The sequence below is a fragment of the Corvus hawaiiensis genome, chromosome 6 (genome assembly GCF_020740725.1).
Source record: "Corvus hawaiiensis isolate bCorHaw1 chromosome 6, bCorHaw1.pri.cur, whole genome shotgun sequence".
NCBI lineage: Eukaryota > Metazoa > Chordata > Aves > Passeriformes > Corvidae > Corvus > Corvus hawaiiensis.
Window position 1 is genome coordinate 56,866,604 of NC_063218.1, and position 20,579 is coordinate 56,887,182.

Sequence of the window (20,579 nt, forward strand, 5' to 3'; positions counted from 1 at the left end):
TGAAGTCTCTACCAGGAGGGCTCTGCAGATAAGGTGTCTCATGCACAGGTTCCTCCTGAATTCTAATGAAACTAATCTTTAAAATAAAGGGTCACTGTTTCCTTATACTACATTCTGAGGTTTATTTAAGTAGCATGTGTATGTTCCAGAAATGCACTACAGTCCAGATCAGAAGAAAGGATGCTAGATGCTAGTCAATTCTTAAAGAAAAACAAAAAAACTTGAGTTATTACCAATTTTCTTTGAAGATGTAAAACCTAACAAAACAAAAAATACCTTCACTAGATTATTTTGCCTACCCATGTAAACAGCACCTGGCACTGGTTTGGCTTTCCTGAGTGGGTAAGAAAAAAGACATCAGAAATTATAGCTTATAACTGTGGAAAACATAAATGTTATTGTCTTGTAAAGTGAGATACATTTGACACAGTGAAAAAATAATTAACCCACTTGAAACTTAGAACCTGTTAGCCACTGTTTTCTATTTGTAAGGAAAACACAGCTATGGGAACAAAGCTGTAACTCAGGAAAAATAAGCAGAGAGAAGAAAAGGAAGGAAGAAAGGGGATCCAGCACTACTTTCATCAGATGTTCCTGGTCCACCTTGAGTCACAAGGTCACCATCATCAAGCAAGGTTTCCTAAGAAACATGCAGCATGATATCCCAGGTGCATCAGGAAAAGCTGCCAGTAAGTGTTAATGACAAACAGGTGTGCCAAGGATGTGAGGAAAGATAAAGCACTGGCTGTTTCACACTTTCTCAAATTAATGTTTATCTAATTAATTCAGCTTCATCAGATCTGGGCCAGCTTAGAAGCAGCAGCAGAGGAAATTAATATCTTAGGGATCTACACAACAAAAAAAGCTGTAAACCATGTCCACCTACTAAGCAGCATCATGTCTTCATTAGTTTACTGGCATTTCAAGAAAAAAGAAAAAGGGGAAAAAAACAAAAAAGCAAGAAAACTTGCAAGGGCCCACACAAAGAGCAAACAACACAATGTTTCATGGGATCTGGAGAAACAGCTACAGCAGTAAAGGGGAAGGAGAAAACCCAAAAATGAGCCACACACACAAAATGCCCCGTGACGGCTGAAGGTACCAGAAATTGGTTTCAGCATCCCTGGTGCCTGTGTGGGTATGGCTGTGGGAGTGACCACAACAAACACTTCTCACCGTTCCTTTTCCTTCCTTCGTCCTTCGCCACTTTTTGGGGTGCCATCACTTTCTGCAGGGAGCTCCGGCCGGAGCTGGGCTTTCCCGACCCATTGCTGAGGATGGAGCCATTCTGACTCGGGGACTGGCTGCAAGTAACCATAGCAACAAGGCAGGACATGAGTTCTTCCTGCTAAACCTCATTTCAAGGTTATTTCATTCGCACAGTTTGCATCACTGAGTTTTTAAGTCTGATTTGGTACCAAAAGGAGACAGAATACAAACAGCACACAGCAACACAGTAAAGGTAGGAGCAGAGTGATGGGAGGTGAACACGACTTTCTCAATTAGTTCTGGGCTGATGGGCATCTTGGTGGCTTGGAATGCAACTGCTCCTCATGCACAATCCCCACAATGATAAAAGTGCCACCACAGAGGACAGAAAGTCCCATTGTCAATTCAGTGTCATTAACCCAGAAAAAGTAAAGTAGATCTTTGTTTTTGGATGTATGGCTAAACCAATTCCTTTATTTAGCCTGCATTTACAGTCAACCATTGTCAGCCACAATGCAAAATTCACTCACTCACTTTGCACGTCTGCACACACAGCATGATAAGATTAATCCTCCTTTTCTCCTTTTGGCACATAACCTGGTTTAACTGGCACAATTGTTGGCTGAAACCCCTGAGAAAATGCTTGCTTTAATCAGCCATTGCATATCCTTATCCTGAAACTGGTCCCTGCCCAGGGTGAGGAGGGAGGCCAGGGCAGAACCACTGTGCTTCAGTCCCAGTGAGGAGCAGGGACAGAAATGAGCAGCGTGCTCTGGGCTGCACTGGGAGCAAGCTCCCACCAGAGCTTTTTGGGGTGGACAAGTAACTCAAATCCTAATGTACAGTTGGGAAAAGCAGGCCAAAGTAGAAAATAGTGCATTTGGTGCTAGTCCACACCCAGACACAGTCACATTTTTTGTTCATGTGAAACTTGCCACAAAGGGAATGAAAAGTCTCCACAGGACCTGTGTAGTTATTCACAAACCTATCTGCAATCTACCACTGAATTGTCATGGCTAGTGACAGGGTGATGTAAAGAGGTTACATTAGGGAAAAAAAATGGACCTAGTCACAGAGGCTTCCATTTAAAGAGAAAAAGAATCAAATCAAATTCTATTGCTGTCACAATGGTTTTATAACCAGAAAATGGTACTAAAACAAAACAACTGTCAAAACCATCCTGTTAATCACTGCCAATACTGTATCATCTGCTTGAAACCCCCAGGTCTGGCCACCCTGTTTGCTATAAGTAGAAAACATTTACTGTGGTCAGAACAGCAAGGGACAAATATGAGAAAAGCAACTCTTGGGGATTCCCTTTCGAAAATTGCCTAGGTGGAAATATGTATAATTTGAGACAGGCCCTTTCCAGCTACAGGGCTCTAGGAGAACTCAGCATGCAACCCAGCTCAGTCCAGCCTGAGGGTTTCCTTGTGAAGTTCTACTGAAAATAAATATTCTTGAGAAGAGGGATTCCTCCCCTATAAACCTGTCTGTCTCTGCTAAATGAATAATCCCAGCCCAGTAAAAAAATTCATCCAGGGACATACCGACACCTGAAGAAAATCTGCTCAGCGTGGGAACACAGAAAAGAAGTGAGCATGGATAGCTTGCACAACTATTTTTGTGGTGACGCTAATCTAAATATTCATCCTTTTTAAGTGGCCCTCATATTATTAACTGAGAAGTTTCCTTCAGTGGTGATAACAGATAAGATACTCTGATCAGTTACCAGCCACTTCATGGCTGTCTGGTTTGAATTGCCCTTTCCAGGCTGTAAAGTATCCTGAATGAAAGAGCAAACACATAAAGGTCAAGAAATATTTCTTCATCTTCAGCAACCATTAAATTCCATTTCCAGACACAGCTCCTGGGAATGAAAAATACTGAAATTCTACATGTTCTCACTTACTCAAGTAATCACCCTGAAGGAGGGAAAACTAACTCTTAGTTATTTGCTTAGAAGGGCACCAAGGTTCAACACATTTTATGAGAATAACTTTCCTGGATCAATTTTGCTTATCAGCATTTGTTTAAAATGGTGCAGATTAAGTGGGGGATTTCTGCGCTCACTCAAAGGACTGAGTGAAGTGCTTAATCACTTTGGTTAGAGGATTAATTAATAGAGCTGGTTTACATTTTTTATGTGTATTTACACATGGCTTTGGAGAGGCTTCAGAACATTTTAAAGAACAATTCCTGCAAAGACTTAACCTGCCCAGCACCAGCAACCACTGCCCGTGTCAGGGTCATCTTCCATTTGTCACTTCTTCAGAGGATGGAAGGCTTTGAAAAGGACAAGTGCTGTTTGTTTCACGTGGACTGTGAACCTACCCCTCACATTTCAGTGATTTATAGCGTGAACACCTCCTCACTGGCATTAAATGGCAGAATTTAAATGGCCGAACAGTTTACATCCAAATGCAGCTGGCTCACTCTACTGTACTCCCTGCAGACAGCCCTTTCCACATTCCAGGTGATTTCCTACACAGCAGAAGAAGTATGACAAACCAGGCACCAGCTCAGGATCCTTCTGTCTCCGTTTTTCTGCAGGGAAAACCTTAGCTGATGACTGCTGGGGATGTCTACCCCCAGATGAGCAGCATGGTGAGTTCTCCAGCCCCCCACCATGCCAGCTGACACCTTCCCCTTCCAGCGTGTCACAGTGTGCAGCAACACTGTGCTGAGTTTTCCAAGCTTTCCCATTATTCCAAAGGGGAAAATATTGGACAAGATGAGGTGACCCAGCTAGGAAGGCTTGATTTTCTCTAGAATTTCCCTGCACTAGTCAGCTGCTTTTCTCCTATGTTATCAAATCCCTTCAAGAGGCCAGGCCTGTGTAATTCCTGTGAACTACACAACTGTTACCTCCATTCAGGCTGTTTACCTAACAAGTTTATTTTCCTCTCTTCCCTTCAGTACCATTCCTCAGCTCCACTCTAATTTAATACCAAGGAGAGTGGGTCAAGGAAAAAATGGCCTCAAAGCATGCAAAACAAATGACCTTCTATTCAGCTATACTGTGGATGGTTGAGGGCAGACATGAGGTAAAACTTCCTGACAGGAAAGGCAGAAAAGACCAGATTGCTGGATGAGGCTGTGATTATCCCACCAGTGGAAGACTTTAAAATAAGGCAGATAAAGTTGAGTTAGAGAGGTGTTGGACCCTGCAGCAGAGAAGAGGAGCCATATAGCTTCCTGGGGATCTTGAATCCATGATCCTACAACCCTAGAGACTCCACATGAAGAGAGTGCAAATCTGGGACACTTTACCCTAGACATTGACATCATCTAGTCTATTCTTACACTTCAGAAGTTTTGTCCTGCTGTAGATGCTTTGGATCTAGAGGTCTTCCATAATTTAGTGGGTATTCAGGGTTTTCCCTTCTGCTAGTGAAGGCATTGGGTCCAATTCTGGAGTGACAGAGCCTGCCAGTGGAGTTTCAGCAACTGACAGTGGCTAAGGACCTGTCTTTTGGTTCCTTGAGAAATTATCAGTGTTCACGCTACAGGTCCCGTGTTCCATTTGGGCTCATCTCTTATGCAACACCAACATCCATATAAAAGCCACTTCACCTCCTCTGTGAAGACTTTATTTGGTTTTATCTCATATTTTGCAGCAATTTTACACATCCAGCACAGACCAGCATTATGCCAAGGATACATCACAGAGGAGCCATCTGCCACACACAGAGCCCGGCTGCCAAACCTTACAGCAGCCATCAGCACATATCCTATTAAACCCCTCTGTGGAAAGATCCCAGATGCCAGTCCATACCTTTTCCTTGTTTCGTTGGATTTGGCAGTTTTGATGGTGCTCCCATCCTGGGTGGTTTCTCTCTCCTGGGAGGCAGGAGCATCTCTGACTGGAAGTGGAAGTATGACAGTCTCCTGAGTCACAGGTAAAACCTCATCCTCTGCTCCCTGCTGACCCAAGTGTTGCTTGGCATAGTCAAAGCCTTGTACTGGCTGCAGAAAAATAGGAGAAATAACAGAAATTTCCAGCATGTATTAGATTCAATATAAATTTTCAAATTCAATGTAGAATTTTTCACTACTCCTTAACTTTTTAAGTTATGTAAGTGACAGGTAAAAATATGTAGATTACCATGTGAATGGCCAACATGAATCCAATTTTCTGATGAAATCTCCATTCCACACATTTTAAACATGATTAGTTAGTATAAAATTGATCTTGGCTAACCTTTCTTACCCTGCTGTAACACCCCCAGAAATTACTTTGACAGACAGTGGAAGAATGAGGATGTGGAAGAAGAAAAAATTAGGAGTAAAAAAAAATAAAACCACACAGAAAACGTTCTCTGACAAAACCCTTGTGTTTCCAAAGAGGGTGGGAGTAATTTAGTCCCAGTCAAGCCAAAGTAAAAAAGCCACACATCAGAAAGTTTCATGGACAACATTTTCCAGAAAAGAATCTTTTTCAGATCAGTGAAATTATATTTCCTCTGACTTGCCAATTGCCTACTGGGAAGGATATTACTGACTTCACTTGTTTCTCTTGGGAAGTGAAGAGCCTTGCAGCAGGGCAGTTCTCACCCAGCAGAACTAACACATGCCTTCTGGGCAAAGCAGCCAAAGGAAAGGTGGATTCTCTCCATGGAAAAATTAAACATTTAGACAAAACTTGACTTTCCAAACTGCATTTTCAATTGGAAGGAAAAGAGAAGGGAAAAAAACCCCCAAACCAACTCACATTATCTGTTGGAAAAAAAAAATATGACAAAAAAATTACTCAAAGAAATTCCTGACCTCCTCTGGAAAAGATGCTCTTGATACACTAAATTAAAGGAATTTACCAGAAACTGGAAGGTTGCTTTTCCTGAAGCAAAAAGACAATTGACAAAATGCTAAAAAAGGACCACAAAACACCTCAAAGTTGAGAAGTGGTGGTTTTAAACATCACACACACTTTGGGAAATACTTTGGAATTAGTTCATGACTGATTAGTCTCTCCAGGTTCCTGTCATGTCTGAATATTTTAGCTCCAGAAGAAAATCAGCAGGAGAAAAAAAAACTTGCTGTTGGCACAGAAAAAGAACGAGCTCTGAAAAGCATTTTCTCTTGTTGTGTCCCTTACTAAATCTGGGCTGCAGCTCTGAATTCAGATACACTTCACAGCTGATCTCAGTCTGAAAAGAATGGGGCTGTCTTTTGCTTTTTGAAACATAATACATGTGGATCTGCACAGCATTCCCAGTCTCCTGTTCAGACTGAGGTTCCTAATGTGTTTCCATACTTCAGCATTCCTCTGATAAGGAGCTTCAGTGCATTAAGGAGTGGAATGCTGATATGGGAGAGCAGACAACTCCACAAATCACCCCCATAGAACTTGCAACATATCAGAGAAATGCTAATTCACCATCACCCCTCCATGGCAGGCAGGGTATCACAAAGCAGCCACCAAATGAGCTACAGAGGCAGCAAATGAAGGAAGGGAAGCAGAAGCTGTGTGAAGGACAGCTAGGAAGAAATACTGCACAACATTCTACATAATAATATTGTTAATCAAAATAATGTTTTTCAACCTCATTATAAATATTAACTGTCAGGTAAGACTCCCTCTAGATACTCTGCAAAAAAGGTAACAAGAGAGAAGAGGCAATTAAATCAGTTATTTCTCCCTCAATGCCTTTGAAAAGTAAAGTAAGTTTCAACTTATACTTCATCTCTTAAAAAAAAAAAAAAAAAACAAAAAAATCCTCCAGACAAAAAACAAACCAAACCAGAAACAGCAGGACATGAGAATTACTTAAAAATTCTTCAGTGTCCCAGCTCAGATCTGCCAAATAAAGAAAATGACAGATTATTTTAATCAGAATTCTACTTACCACCATGTCCAGTAACAAACTGCAATAAAAGGAGAGCTGAGAAAGTCATCCTCATCAGCAGGCATATTGCATTAAATAAAATTTGCTCTTGGATGCCTGCTCTGTAAAAGCCCACAAGAGCAGATGGCTCTGCCACCCCTGAAGGGAACTGGCAAGGCTAAATCACGATCAAGCACTGCAAGCGGAGATGTCCAATACATCCAAAATACTGACAAAGACTGAAGGACTGAGATGCTAATATTGCTTTTGAAATAATTAATGGATAATGAGACTACTAGATTACACTGCCTGGCAAAGAGCAGACTGAATTTGGAGAGTTGTTCCTGGGACTCTTTTTCCTTGTAATGATCGTGAAAAGGACACTAAAGAGAAAAAAAAAAAAAAAAAAAAAAAAAAAAGACAGGACAGGACAGAAGGAAGGGAAAGAAGGAAGGAAGGGAAAGAAGGGAAAGAAGGAAAAGAAGGGAAGGAAGGAAAAGAAGGGAAGGAAGGGAAGGAAGGGAAGGAAGGGAAGGAAGGGAAGAAAGGGAAGAAAGGGAAGGAAGGGAAGGAAGGGAAGGAAGGGAAGGAAGGGAAGGAAGGGAAGAAAGGGAAGAAAGGGAAGAAAGGGAAGAAAGGAAGGAATTCGGAAGGAAGGAATTCGGAAGGAAGGAATTCGGAAGGAAGGAATTCGGAAGGAAGGAAGGAAGGAATTCGGAAGGAAGGAAGGAAGGAAGGAAGGAATTCGGAAGGAAGGAAGGAAGGAATTCGGAAGGAATTCGGAAGGAAGGAATTCGGAAGGAATTCGGAAGGAATTCGGAAGGAAGGAATTCGGAAGGAAGGAAGGAAGGAATTCGGAAGGAATTTGGAAGGAAGGAAGGAAGGAATTCGGAAGGAATTCAGAAGGAAGGAAGGAAGGAAGGAAGGAAGGAAGGAAGGAAGGAAGGAAGGAAGGAAGGAATTCGGAAGGAAGGAAGGAATTCGGAAGGAATTCGGAAGGAATTCGGAAGGAAGGAAGGAAGGAAGGAAGGGAAAGAAAGAAGAAAGAAATAGATGCTCAGCCCCTCCTGTCTATTTGTATACCCAGGTACAGTTCCACTGACATTTTTTCTCTGTGCCCTTTATCAAACCGATAAGGCTTGTTTTCCCATAATCTGCAGTACTTGCTTTTGCTTGTGGGTCTTAGACTACAGATCTTATCTCTCTTTACCTGCAAACTTATTCTTTCATGGTCTAAAAAAAAAACCAAGGTGAGGGGGCAAATGAGATTCTAGACTTTAAAAAAGCATGCTGTGAATTAGAAAACAAGGGAGGGAAAAATTAACATCCATCCAAAACCTCAAAGCAGAAACAGTTGCTTAAAATAAAAACAGCATTGAAATAACATTAAAATAAAATCCCATCAGAATTTCACCAATTTGAATTTATACTTCTTTTTATTTTCCATCTAGAGAGAAAATTGAAAAAAATGGTAAGTCCCTTTTCCCTGCAACTGCATCCAGATGTCTCTGGCTGCTGAGGCAATTCAGAACAGCAATACAATTCCCAAGAGAGATCCTATAAACTACGCTACACGTGAGAGGTCATTTTGCAAACTTCATTTATTTACCCTTCAGTCTGCTACAACACAAAAGTCACGCCTTAATTACCAGGCACAGGCAGCAGCCCTGCTGCTCTGCTCCATCACCTCCCCCTGCTGCACACGGATATTTAATGCTAAACGTGTCATTACCCTGGCTCTGTGTCCGTGCCTCCTGGCTGTGGGATGTGGCAGCTGTGCTCCAGCAGGACCCGCAGCCTCCTGCAGGACTGCAGCACCCAGCGGCTCTGCCCTGCCAGTCCCCTTGGAACAGGGCTTCTGGAGCCCTAGCGCAGGAAACAGCACCGCCAGAAAACAAACACACCTGAGATGCCAGGGTGCAGGCATCCTATCGTATTCTCCTCTCCTCCGCACGCAGTTTGCTGGATGTTCAAAAGGTATCGCAAAATTGCTCCGGCGATTCAACACCAAATCTCGGATGCACAGAAGCAAAATACTGAAACGGCTGCTTAAACTACAAATCACTCCACTTCGAGCAGAGTCAGCATTAATCAGCACTCTCAGGCACTTTCCACAGCCATGAAATACAACAGACTCATTTTAAATGTGACATGGATATGTGCTCATCAGCTATTTGTATTCCCAAACTGCATGAATTGTGGCAATTACAGTTCAAGCAATTACCACTATCCCTAATGGTGGAATTAAAAATTAAAATAAAACTCTTCTTTTCAAAATGACCTTCTTTCATTATCTTCTTGAAATATGTTTCTTAGCCTTATTTTAATTAAAGGTGCTGAAATCAGGAATGACCAAACCAGTCCATTGCCAGTCCCACTGCAGGATTTATCTTCCACAGTCCATATACCAGCGTAAACTCTAAACTAGACCTGGCAGAACCTTTCTGATGGAGCCATCATTGTGAAGCTAAATGGAAAGCAATTTACCTTTCATTTGTAAATGCATCACTTTTCAGATAATGAATTAAATTAAATTTTATGGAGTCTCAAAATAAACCAGAAAGGGGAAATGCACTCTGGAAGTGGACCTTCTGCACTCTGGCTGCAATGTGAACAAACCTGCAGGAAAAGCTCCTGAAATGACTGTGGTGTGGGTGCTGGGAGCTCAGCACCAATTGTTTTTTTTTCCAGCAATTGCAGATCCAGCTCCCATCTGATGACACTGATGGCTGATGCAAACGTAACCTGACTGAACAGGTTTTAACCTGAGCATGTACCTTACAGCCTGATTAAATCTGGTTTCTCAGGAACAGTAAAAATCCAATTTTGCCTTTCTTTTTTGAATGAAAACAATGGATTAAAATATGAAAATACTTTCAAGTTTTTCCTGTGCTGTAATTTCAACCAGCAGTAGGTTGTTCTGGTTTTTTTTAAATAGCAACTTTCTTCAGCTGGAAAGCATCCCATAATGATGGGCAGTTCAAAACAATGTATAAGTTTTGTCTTATTTTTTTCCTTTAGCTGGGACCAAGATTACACATAAAAAGAATCAAGTGGTGCATAGCACTTGCAACAGCCCCTAAGAAAGCATAATTTGCATTTTAGGGGCTTTAATGTGGCGTTAAATGCCACTGCAGTGATATTAATTCTTGTCTGTGTTTCTGATATTGTGTGTTTCACTTTTGCAGATCTAGTCCTAACACTGGATGGATAATAGCGGATAAATAGGCGAGCACACTGGAACCAAAATGGAAACGTCTTTTTTGCATCATTTTTGATACAAATGTCTGGTTTCCAACTGGCACCAGCTGTACCCATCTGCAATGAACCTAAGATAAGGAGAAAAGAGCTGTCAAATGCATCATGACTTCCTTCAACTCTTCTTCCAATCTACATTTTTCAGCAGAAGCAACAGAGCTGAAATCTCAATAATCCTGCTGTCTGTAGTATTAAGAAACCAAAGAAAAAAATCATCATCTCAATCCCATGCCAGTGGAGAAGAACAAAGCCACCTAAAGGGGCAAAGGAACAGTCTGACTTATACACAGGCTCTGTAGGATAAAAATTCCTATCTTTGGGTGGACCTGATCAAGAGCCATTGAATAGCAGCATTGAGAGGGCAGACTTTTTCACCATGGAGATAAAACAGTATTCTGTGACATTTTTCTGTCAGAGGATCAAACTGGAAGTGCATTTGATTTGGGAAAAAAAATTATTGTAACTGATATGGATTAGTAACTTTAAGAAAAACATAATTGTTTTAACCCAATCAGCAACATACATAAATAAATTAGAAAGTTCAAAACACCTAAAAGAAAAACAGCAGTAGGAGAAAAAAAAATTCAAAGAATGTCTATTTTGGATTATCAGTTTGGGGGGAGAACTTTGGTTAGGGCCAGGTCTGAACTACTGCCAAACCCAGGGCTTCAGACATTCTCTCCTTCAGCAGGCAGGAACGGCTCAGGCCACAGGTTTCGAGGTCCTACAGGAGATGTGCTGGTCCAAGCTGTCCGTAACAACCCTTTCAATTCCAAACATCCTTCAACTGCATCTATCAAAGAGTCACAGCCTCAGCAAGCAAACAGGCTTTTGGATCTAGAGCTGGGTCACTCACCTTGGCTCTCTGAGGCAGGTTCATCATGGTGTCTGGTTTGAAGTCGTTCTTGTTCTTCCTGCACAGCACCGCGGTGATGATGATGATGATGACGGTGACCACAGCGATGGGAGCCAGCACTGCTGCAATGATCCACAGGTTGTTTGGGGGGTTCTTCACCACAGCTGCAGAAAATGGCAAACCAACACCAGTAAGCTTCACTAGGCAAGGCTCCAGTTGCTTCCGGCCTTCAATTGCCTCCACGTAAAAATTAGTATAAAAGCACTGTAAGTAATGAAGCTTCCTATGCAAAGGAATACCTTTGTATTACTTCACTAGGAAAAAGAAAGGAAAAATCAGCAACACTGTTGAATTCACAAATCCCTGGGCTCTCTTCTCTTAGTTATATGTTACCTGATTATATGCAAAAGCAGACATCCACTCCAAAGTCAAGATAGATGCCATATTAGATATCACTCAAATGGTTCATTTACACAATAAACAAACAAAAAAAGGTGCAAGTAAAGCACCCTTAACTATTTTTCAAACACAAACTCATCTTAGAGCAAGGTAGCATGTGTGTTACAAGGACACACATGGAGTCCATACCTGGTGTCAAAGACTGACTGGCTCAGCAGGAGTAAACTGGCAGAGCTTTTTAAGAAACAGTGAAGCTAACTCGAATAGTTATCATCAATATCAATAAGGCAATAAGAAGATGCTTCTCTTGTGCTCTAGAAATAATTTATCACAGTTAAGGTCAAAATGAATTCGTCATTTCTGAAGGAGTGGAAATAACGAGGTTGGAAAGAGCTACTTGAAGATACATTAATAATGGCACCAGGAAAAGGTACATTTCAGAAATGCAGTGATGCAAAAACATTTTAGATTGCATTTCATCAGAATAACCTCTCTTAATACGAACCTTCAACTTGTTAACACATAAGAGATCCTCCTATGACACACTCCCAGTTCCCTCATTTCATTTCTTTTCTTTCTAAAAAAACAATCAGACAACCTCCTTATAATGCTGAATTTTGCTGTACTGAAATATTTAGTGGACTTGCCCACGATATCCCTGTTTATTTTGCTGTAGCACTGTTTGCTGGCGTGGGCAGGCAATTGTGAGAACACCAGCACAAAGCAGCCGTTCCCATTTCCTAGGGGACCGGCGCTTTCAAATGTCAGTGAGCTTATGAGCTGTCAGAGGCACTCAGCATCTCTCAGGATCAGACTTCAAATGCAAACCACTTGTTCTGCAGCAGTTATTAGGAACTTCCAGTTCTCCAGCTGAAAGCCTGGCTAGAGCCTGAGCCTGTTTTCCCTGTAGATTTGCAACTTTTTGCCAAGCCGGTGAAGTTTGTTGGGTGACGTAGGAACAGCACCATTAGATTCAGAGCTTGGGCACAAGACTGTCCAAAAGAGCAGGCTAGAACCCTGAAAGGTTCACTTTTCCACAGACTTGCATGATTCCTACTTACTGACTTTGACATTTAGTGTGGGGATGAAAGGGCTGTGGGGAAGGAAACAGAATCTGAATTTTAACAAATAACAGTAATTTTAATTATAGACTGCTGCTGTGGAAGCAGCAAACAATTGTTGAAAAATTATATTCATTCCTTCTAGGGGAATGCAGAGGAAATTATGACTTTATGGCTAATAGGATAGACATTCAGGAGTCCTGATTTACATCTTTAATTCAGTTACCAGACTCCAATGTGACCTAAAGTCAACCCATGTTTCATTCAACTCAGTAAGACTTCAGTGGAATTTGAAACAAGCCTTTCATTCTGTTGTAACTCAGTCTCTGGCTCATAACACAGGGACATCCATATTTTGTGTTATTATTCGTCTCTCTTGTCTAACCCAGCTACGAGCTTCTGAGGGTACGTGTCTTCTTACAGTGTTTTGGGACAGAACTTTTCATTCTGCTAGAACAGAAATTATAATGAGCAAAAATGAAATCCACACGAAGTATTTTCTGTGGCAATACAAAGACAGACTACAAATAACCATGTCCAAAAGGAAAGAAATTGGGATTTTTTCCATAATAGGGCATAAAGATGGAATTACCTCCTACACTTCAAATATTCTGCCTTCAGAATCTCAGTTACCTCAGGTCACAATTTCAATTTCTGTATATTCTCTTCTTACAGTGTTCTATGCACACTTGGCTGGTATGAAAATCTACAGATGAATAATGCCTTATCAGACCGTGGAAATACAAAGTCAGATGATGAGCGGTAGATTCCATAATTGCCTAAATACCTACATAAATATAAATCACATCAGCGCACAAAGAGCTAGGAAATTGCTATATCTATATCTTCTTTAGTAAAAAAATACATTAAAGAAATATTCTCATGAAAAACAAAATTACTTAGAATTTAAATACTGGAATTTATGGAATGGAGTTCCTCAGGTTCAGCTGAATTAAAGTCAGTAGCAGACCATGATCAAATCAAAGATCAGATATGCTACATGGTGCATTCTCTGGAAATTATATCACATTTCAGTCTTCTAAATCAATCTTATGTTTATGGATGATACATAAATTACTTATTACAGTGGTCTCTTCTATTCCTGTCACCATTTCATGTAATTATTTAAGTATCACCGCTCCTCCAGGCAGATATAATTGCACCGGGGCACTCATTTTATGTGCTGTTTCACCAGTAAGGAGATCCAGTGCAGAAGTCCACTACATACTTTTGATTCCTTCTAAAGAAATACTTTGGCAAAGTGGAGCGATCCAGTTAGCAAAAGGCATGGATTTGTACACTGAGCTGTTAACTGCACAAAAAAACTCCAAGCTTCACCACAGGTTTATGACTATGGGTCAACTATATAGCAATATTAAAAAAAAATAATTAAAGAAAACTGTGTCCACAATCACTCAGTAACTGATGAAGGTCTTGAAAGAGAAATTTGAAAACACTTTATTTTACAAGAATGGGTTGCTTTTTGCCAACGTTATTCTGAATGATACTATAGCATATCTTGAATCTGAAAAATGTCCATGTGCACAAGTAGCTCTTTTCAACTTCAATTTTCTGATTTGTGTCTAAATATCTTTAACAACCATGTCATTTTCTTGGTGAAAATTATTACTACAGTTCCATAATGTTCAGTTAATGGATGTTGCTCTGTGTGATAAGGAGAGGCTCCCCACATCTCCCTCCAGTTTTTTTACAAAGAAAGAGAAAACATATAATAAAAGAATGATTTAAGTATGGAATTTTTAAAAGGACTCTTACGATCAGCTTGAACTTGGATGACATAGCCCAGTGTCAATGCCATCCTCTGGGAGTCAACCGTACTCAAAATTTTGGCAGCTGCAGTGCCCAGCAAAGGCTTCCCATTGTATAAAGTGTAGTATGTCAGTTCAGCTGGCTCCTTGGGTCCTGGAATACGCTGGATTTTTACCATCTTTAAGGGAAATAAATAAATAAATAAATAAATAAGGAGAGGAAGAGAAATAAACTGTGTTTGCATTACACCACTGCAAAATCTGCCAGGAGCTATTTGAAGGCAGTGCCCTTGAAAACCTCCTACAAGCATAAGCTGCATGCAAATATTCTCATGGGATCAGACCTTCTCCCCTTCAGAGCCCAGGCTGTTAAGTCAGTCAGTTGGAGAATGACTGATGTCTTAAAACAATTTGAAACAGAATCTTAAGGTAAAACCCAACACTAAGAAAAGCAGGCAGTAAAGAGGAAAGGATCAAATGTTTGGACATTACCGTCCTCCATAAAGGGGGAATTCTTGTAATCTGTCCTAATACTGAAAACTGTATTTACTGGTATATTGCAGTTCAAAACCAGCCTCACAGTTCACTTCTATACTCATTATTTTTCATCCCAGGCTGATAACAAAGGAATCATGCTTTTCCCATTTTATTCTGCAGAACACTGGCAGAATTTTTCCATTGTACCTCTACCTTTCCTGAGAGTAGAGAAAGTGTCAAACACTTCTTATGATGAGAAGAAAAAGGAGTTTTGTGATTCTTCTCCATTATGTTATGGACAAAAATTTTACAAAGTTCACACTTTTGGCAAGTAAAGTGTGTTCTTTCTTTTAAATTCTTTCAGTGGAAAAATACAAATAATTGTGTGGGCAAATGGGAACGGTCATAACTTGGGTTTATATCTTACAACAAACAATTCTCGAAAAACATAATTTAGGGTTTTTTTAAATAACTTATTTTTGAAGATTGAAGAAGAAATCTTTTAATTGCCCATAGCATCAGTTGGCTTAATTGGTGAGAAAACAAAATATGATCAGTTCAAAATACTGAATGTGAAATGCTATAAATAAGAGAAAGATGATTAATAAATTACTCAGGTCTGAAATCTCTACTTCATAACATGGTCTGGGGCCACATGATTTGATGACTAACCCTGTATAAATAAAGGCTGCTTCTTACTTTTTTCCAACAGAAAGAAAACACCCAGAAATTCTAGCTTTGAGTTACCTAGGAAACTTTTATCATGAAAAAAATAAAACTTGGAACGCTTCATTATGCTGAATACGCTAAAATAGGTACTTTGTACCAATCCTCATAGCAACCAGAGAGAAAATATTTATGAACACTGATTAACTAATGATGATTTCTCCAGGATGACAGGCATGCCAACATGGCTGGCTGCAGAAAAAGACACGATTAGCAATGTGCCATGCATTCTGCCCTCGCTGCTTGGATATCCATGAGCAATAGAGGACATTTCAGCCTAGTTAGACATGTCTTTTACAGGAACTGAAGTGGGACACATGCAAGCAAAGCACTTCTTTTAACACACGTCCATTGAGCACCTGCACAGTGTAGCTGCCCACAGTAGTGGCACGTCTGAAGCGCCTTCCCTGCTGGTGGGACATCATGAACAGCGGGGCCAAGCGCTGCTCCATCAGTCTGGCAAAGCTCTGGTTGTTCAGCCCCAGTAAAGCAATATCAACCCCTTGAATGACTGTGGGAATGGAGAAAAAAACACAAATCAGCACATCATGCATGGACAGGTAAAGTAACCCGCGGTCTGTGGGACAGTTTGGGACAGGGAGGCACAGACTAACTCAGAAGAAAAATACCTGGATGCTGTTATCCCCTCTCAGTAAATCCCTGTGGGGATATAACACACTTCTGTTTCAGTCCCTGCACTGTTCTTCTCAGATAATGTCAATGATGTTTCAGAGAGTAAAAATCTTAAAATACCATTTTTAGGCCCTCACTTTACCAAAATGGCTCAGGGGAGCATCTACTCTATGATCTTCAATGTAAAAATTAAGCTCAAACCCATTTGAGAGCTGCTGGTTTTATGCTTATTGCCAGATGCTCCTGTTAACTGAACCAGTTTTCCATCCTGAGGATTTGAACTCTGAAGTTTGGATTTTGTACAATCTCAAACAAAATATCCTGTTTGAGAGCACTGAAACCTGAATAAACATTTCTGAAGTATAAATGAAGGCATCTGAAATATAAATGAATGTAAGATTTAACAGACACTGGATTCTAAAGTTCAAAAAAGTGATATGACATGCTGATTCAATTCATACATATGTATGGTTTTTTCAGTATTATTTAAAAAAAGTCTTCTGGAACCACCAAGATCTTCTTGAAGACAGAGGTTCCACTGAAATATCAATAATACTCCACTGCAGCAAGTGCACAGAGGCAAGAAATGGAGTATCAGGTTCATAGGGTCTATTCTGGGAGGAGTTGTACCACTCCTTTCAGAGGATCATAGTCCCTGCATAAACTTATGTTTTATTTCAAATTTATGAAAAGATAGAAGTGGTACCAAGTCTATTTCATGTCAGAGCCCCTTGCTCTTGCTCTCCTGAGCATTACATAATTCCAGTTACAGACACACCAACTAGGAAGGCTTTGGTAGCACTCAAAGATGTCTAGGGGAAAGGGTCTCTTTCTTGCCCAGTTGTCATTTCTGAAGTCAAAATAATTGTGAATGAGAGTGTGGCACCTGTGAAATGACTTGATAAAAGAAGTATTTTGAAGCCTAAGGGCTTCAAGTGAAAGATGCAAAAATCCCTGCACCTAGATAGTCAGTAAATCATAACAAAGTTCCTTGGCATAACAGCTTCACCTTTGTTCCTGGGCTATGTCTACCAGTCTCCTTTGATTTCAAATTTAAATCCAAGTCCCAAGGTATTAAAAAAACAAAAGGAAAGTCTTTTTCTGTCTCAAAACTCTCAGAAGATAATGCTGCTCTCGGAATTGTTTCAACCAAAGTGCTATAAATTCTGAGGTGGCTGTTGGTCACTGCAGACGTCACTGCTCAAGATGATGAATCACTTATGCCCCAGAGTGACTGTAAGTACATTTGCCCAGTCGAAGGCAGGTTCAGTGGGCAGCCACCTATTTTTGTGTAAAATTACTGGACCACTGTGTTCATATAAATGAGCACTAAAAATTACTACCTGGAGTGCACAGAGGAGGGAAGGACATTAAAAAGTACCTGTTATCACCCAGTAGTCTCTAGTTGATTCCGAGACATCAAGGTTTGGATACTCCAAAGCTTTAAAAATAAAAGATTAAATTACGTCATAATATTCCAGTGTCCTACACATTATGTGTCCCAAAACTGGCTAACCAGACTGCAATAAATAAAATTTAACTGTGGCCCAAGAGGAGATCTAGAGCATAATTTTCAGGGTTACAATTTCTTTTCTGTCTGAAAAAGAACATCAAGTGTAAACAGAAGAAGCACTGCCATACAAAGTACAACATCTATCTCCTGTTGCCAAAATACTGGCTGGTACAGAGTCTGGGATGAAGCCCAGGACTGCCCACAACCAAGAAGGATAGGTTATAGGTGTTGTACACATTTCTGCTGCTTTCTCCCCTGCAGAAAACCAGATGAGATTTCATGACAATTCTGTGATTAATCCTCATATAACCCAGACCACAGTTTTAGCCTAAACAAATATGAAAATATACCAGGATCAGATTCCACGTGGATTGCAAATGAGATCAAAACAAAACTGTGAGCATACCTTGGAGTGTGGAGCTTTCTCACTGCGCACAGTTTAAGGCATTACTGCCATATGTGTCTGCATCTGTGAGAAATTGATATTTGCTCTTTCGATGCCTTTTGTCAGCTCCTCCATCTCCAAAGTGCATTAGGCTGTAAAGCTCAATATGCTGCTAATTCATTACGCAGCTCAGCATTTGTTCAACGGATTAATACTGGGAACTGAATTCAGAAAATATCCATGCTCTGCACGTTGATAGGCTGCTATTGAGTCACCTTGATTTTAAAACCCCAAAGTGGCTCGGAATAGTAAACATTGTAAAGGATTTGATTACGCACAGTAGCTGCTTTTGAGGAGGATTTCACAGCATGCCCTGAGCTGTGCATTTCCACGACAGACTGCGAAGGCTCTGGAGGAGCCACTGGAGCCTACTGGGAAATAACATGCTCGGAGAACAACGTCAATATTTGTTTGATAAACTGAGACAACTACATTGCCACATGAATAAGCATCAAACACTCTTCAAAGGAAACATTTTCCAGACACACTATCAGTCTGGAGCCGTAAACACTGCGCGTGCATTAAGTCCATGAGTTTGCAGTACAGCTGCTGCACTGGGAACAAAACCAAGAACTCCAAAATGAAATATAGGCCATTAGTTGTTAAAGAAACACTAGCTGAAGACTTTATCAGGTCTGTTCATCATGTGTGGGGGGTCAGCAGAGAGCTGCAGTACCACATGAGACTTGCTGTGTGACAAATGGCTTTTGCAGCTCCTGACTACCAAGCATATGCCTATATTGCCTTTGTGAGAAGAACCACAGTCCTCTTCCTATGCAACAGGCCTATTTTGGAGGCCAAACACTTGAACTGAGCACAGCCAGCATCATAACTTCCTTGAGCTTTCTCCTGGATGGCTCATGAAGAGCACGTCCTGCACACAGAGCACCCATCAGCCATGAAAAAGAAGGAGCCTGTCGGATGGGGAATGGGCCACACCCCTTCCTAGGTCCCTGAGCATACCCTTGTCAACAGCCTCTCTCCACCTCCCCTTGCCTGTGGAAAGACTTTATGAGAACACAAGCCCATGCTGAGATGTGTGTCTTACCCCATGATGGAAACTCTGATTCAAAAGTGCACCAACGCAGTGCAAGAATTTATTATCAGGCAGTTTCACCTGTTTGTTTCCAAATACCATAATTTCATAGGTAATGCCTCAAGAATGACGTAAAAACCTCCTTTCCCAAAGATTTGCACAGTCACCTAAGTTAGCTTTGGTTCCTGACTGCCTCACAGCAGAGAGAAACCACTTATCCCACAGCAAGCTCACCGTGCAAGTCACTGATGAAGAATTGCACCATATAATTTCTCTGCTGCTGGGCAGTTTGCAAACAAAATGGACTGAGAAAAACAAAGATAATTTGTGTTTTCCTCAGTGCTCACTTTCCAACAGTCTGCTTCTGCACTGATGTACCCAGCAGTCTCTTGTCACTCCCAGCAAACACAGGCCCGCAGTGAAGGGATAACCTGTCTGCAGTGAGCTTAATTTCACACATCGCATTAGCAAGCAGATTAAACAGAAATCCCCATAATCAAGTGTCTTGTCCCTTTAAGCATTTTAAAGAAATTAGCACACAGAGTCACAGAGCACACACACCACAACTGTCTCCCGCTCTCTGTGCCTCTGAGTTTTCACAGCAACTGTAAAGCAAGGAAACTATTGATGCCAAAGTGCTCAGACCACGTGTAAACTGAGGATGCAGTTCAGCAAATACACCAACAACCTTTTAAAATAGCAGCATAGATGGAGCTCACCCCACCACCCAAACACACACTCACAGCCTGATCTCAGCCTGATCCCAGCCCGGCCCCTGGAGCAACCACTGAAGGAAAGGGCTATGCAGAAGCTAAAGTTCATCCAGTGTTGTGCTAAGCTTTCCTGAAATTAAGAATCTGGGACCTTTCGTACTTTGCTTTTCATAACACTACAATTTTTTTTTGTTTGAAACCTGGCACAGAAATTTTTTCTTATTAATGACAGTATATATATGTTTTTCTTAGTTACTTGCCAGTGTTGCTAGCAACCAGAATAAACACTGAACCCCAAACAGAAAAAAACAACTACCTAATCCCCCCCCCCCCCTTTTTTTTTAACAGAAAACAGTTTAAAAAGTAGTCAGAAGAGCTACCTACAATCCCTGAGCTTGACAACAAAGCAAAATTCCAGTGCTGGCTAATCTTGATGCCGGGAAGCACATACTTACATTCAGCAATGGTGAGAGGTGGGTAGGTGAGGTAGAAGCCCACCAGCTCAGCTGACAGCTGATTAAGAAGGTTGCTGGAAATAGTGCCATTTAGAGTTGTGCTTTGATTTTTCACTACGTAAAACAGAGTGACAGCTTGGGAGACATTGGAGGTGTTCAAAATCTGAAACAGAGGCAAAAAATAATGTGTTGCTGTGGTTC

General features: G+C 40.9%; 1 protein-coding gene across 3 annotated transcripts in view; it reads right to left on the bottom strand.

Moving 5' to 3' along the window:
• KIAA1549L (KIAA1549 like) overlaps nucleotides 1–20,579 on the bottom strand; it is a 76,276-nt gene that overhangs the window by 42,784 nt on the left and 12,913 nt on the right. For all 3 annotated transcript variants that reach the window (XM_048306508.1, XM_048306507.1, XM_048306506.1), the window contains exons 7-13: nucleotides 20,379–20,541; nucleotides 17,598–17,657; nucleotides 15,943–16,094; nucleotides 14,388–14,559; nucleotides 11,152–11,315; nucleotides 4,988–5,178; nucleotides 1,177–1,304 (exon numbers count right to left, since the gene is read on the bottom strand). In XM_048306508.1, coding sequence (XP_048162465.1) covers nucleotides 1,177–1,304; nucleotides 4,988–5,178; nucleotides 11,152–11,315; nucleotides 14,388–14,559; nucleotides 15,943–16,094; nucleotides 17,598–17,657; nucleotides 20,379–20,541 — 1,030 coding nt within the window. The remainder of the gene's footprint in view (nucleotides 1–1,176; nucleotides 1,305–4,987; nucleotides 5,179–11,151; nucleotides 11,316–14,387; nucleotides 14,560–15,942; nucleotides 16,095–17,597; nucleotides 17,658–20,378; nucleotides 20,542–20,579) is intronic.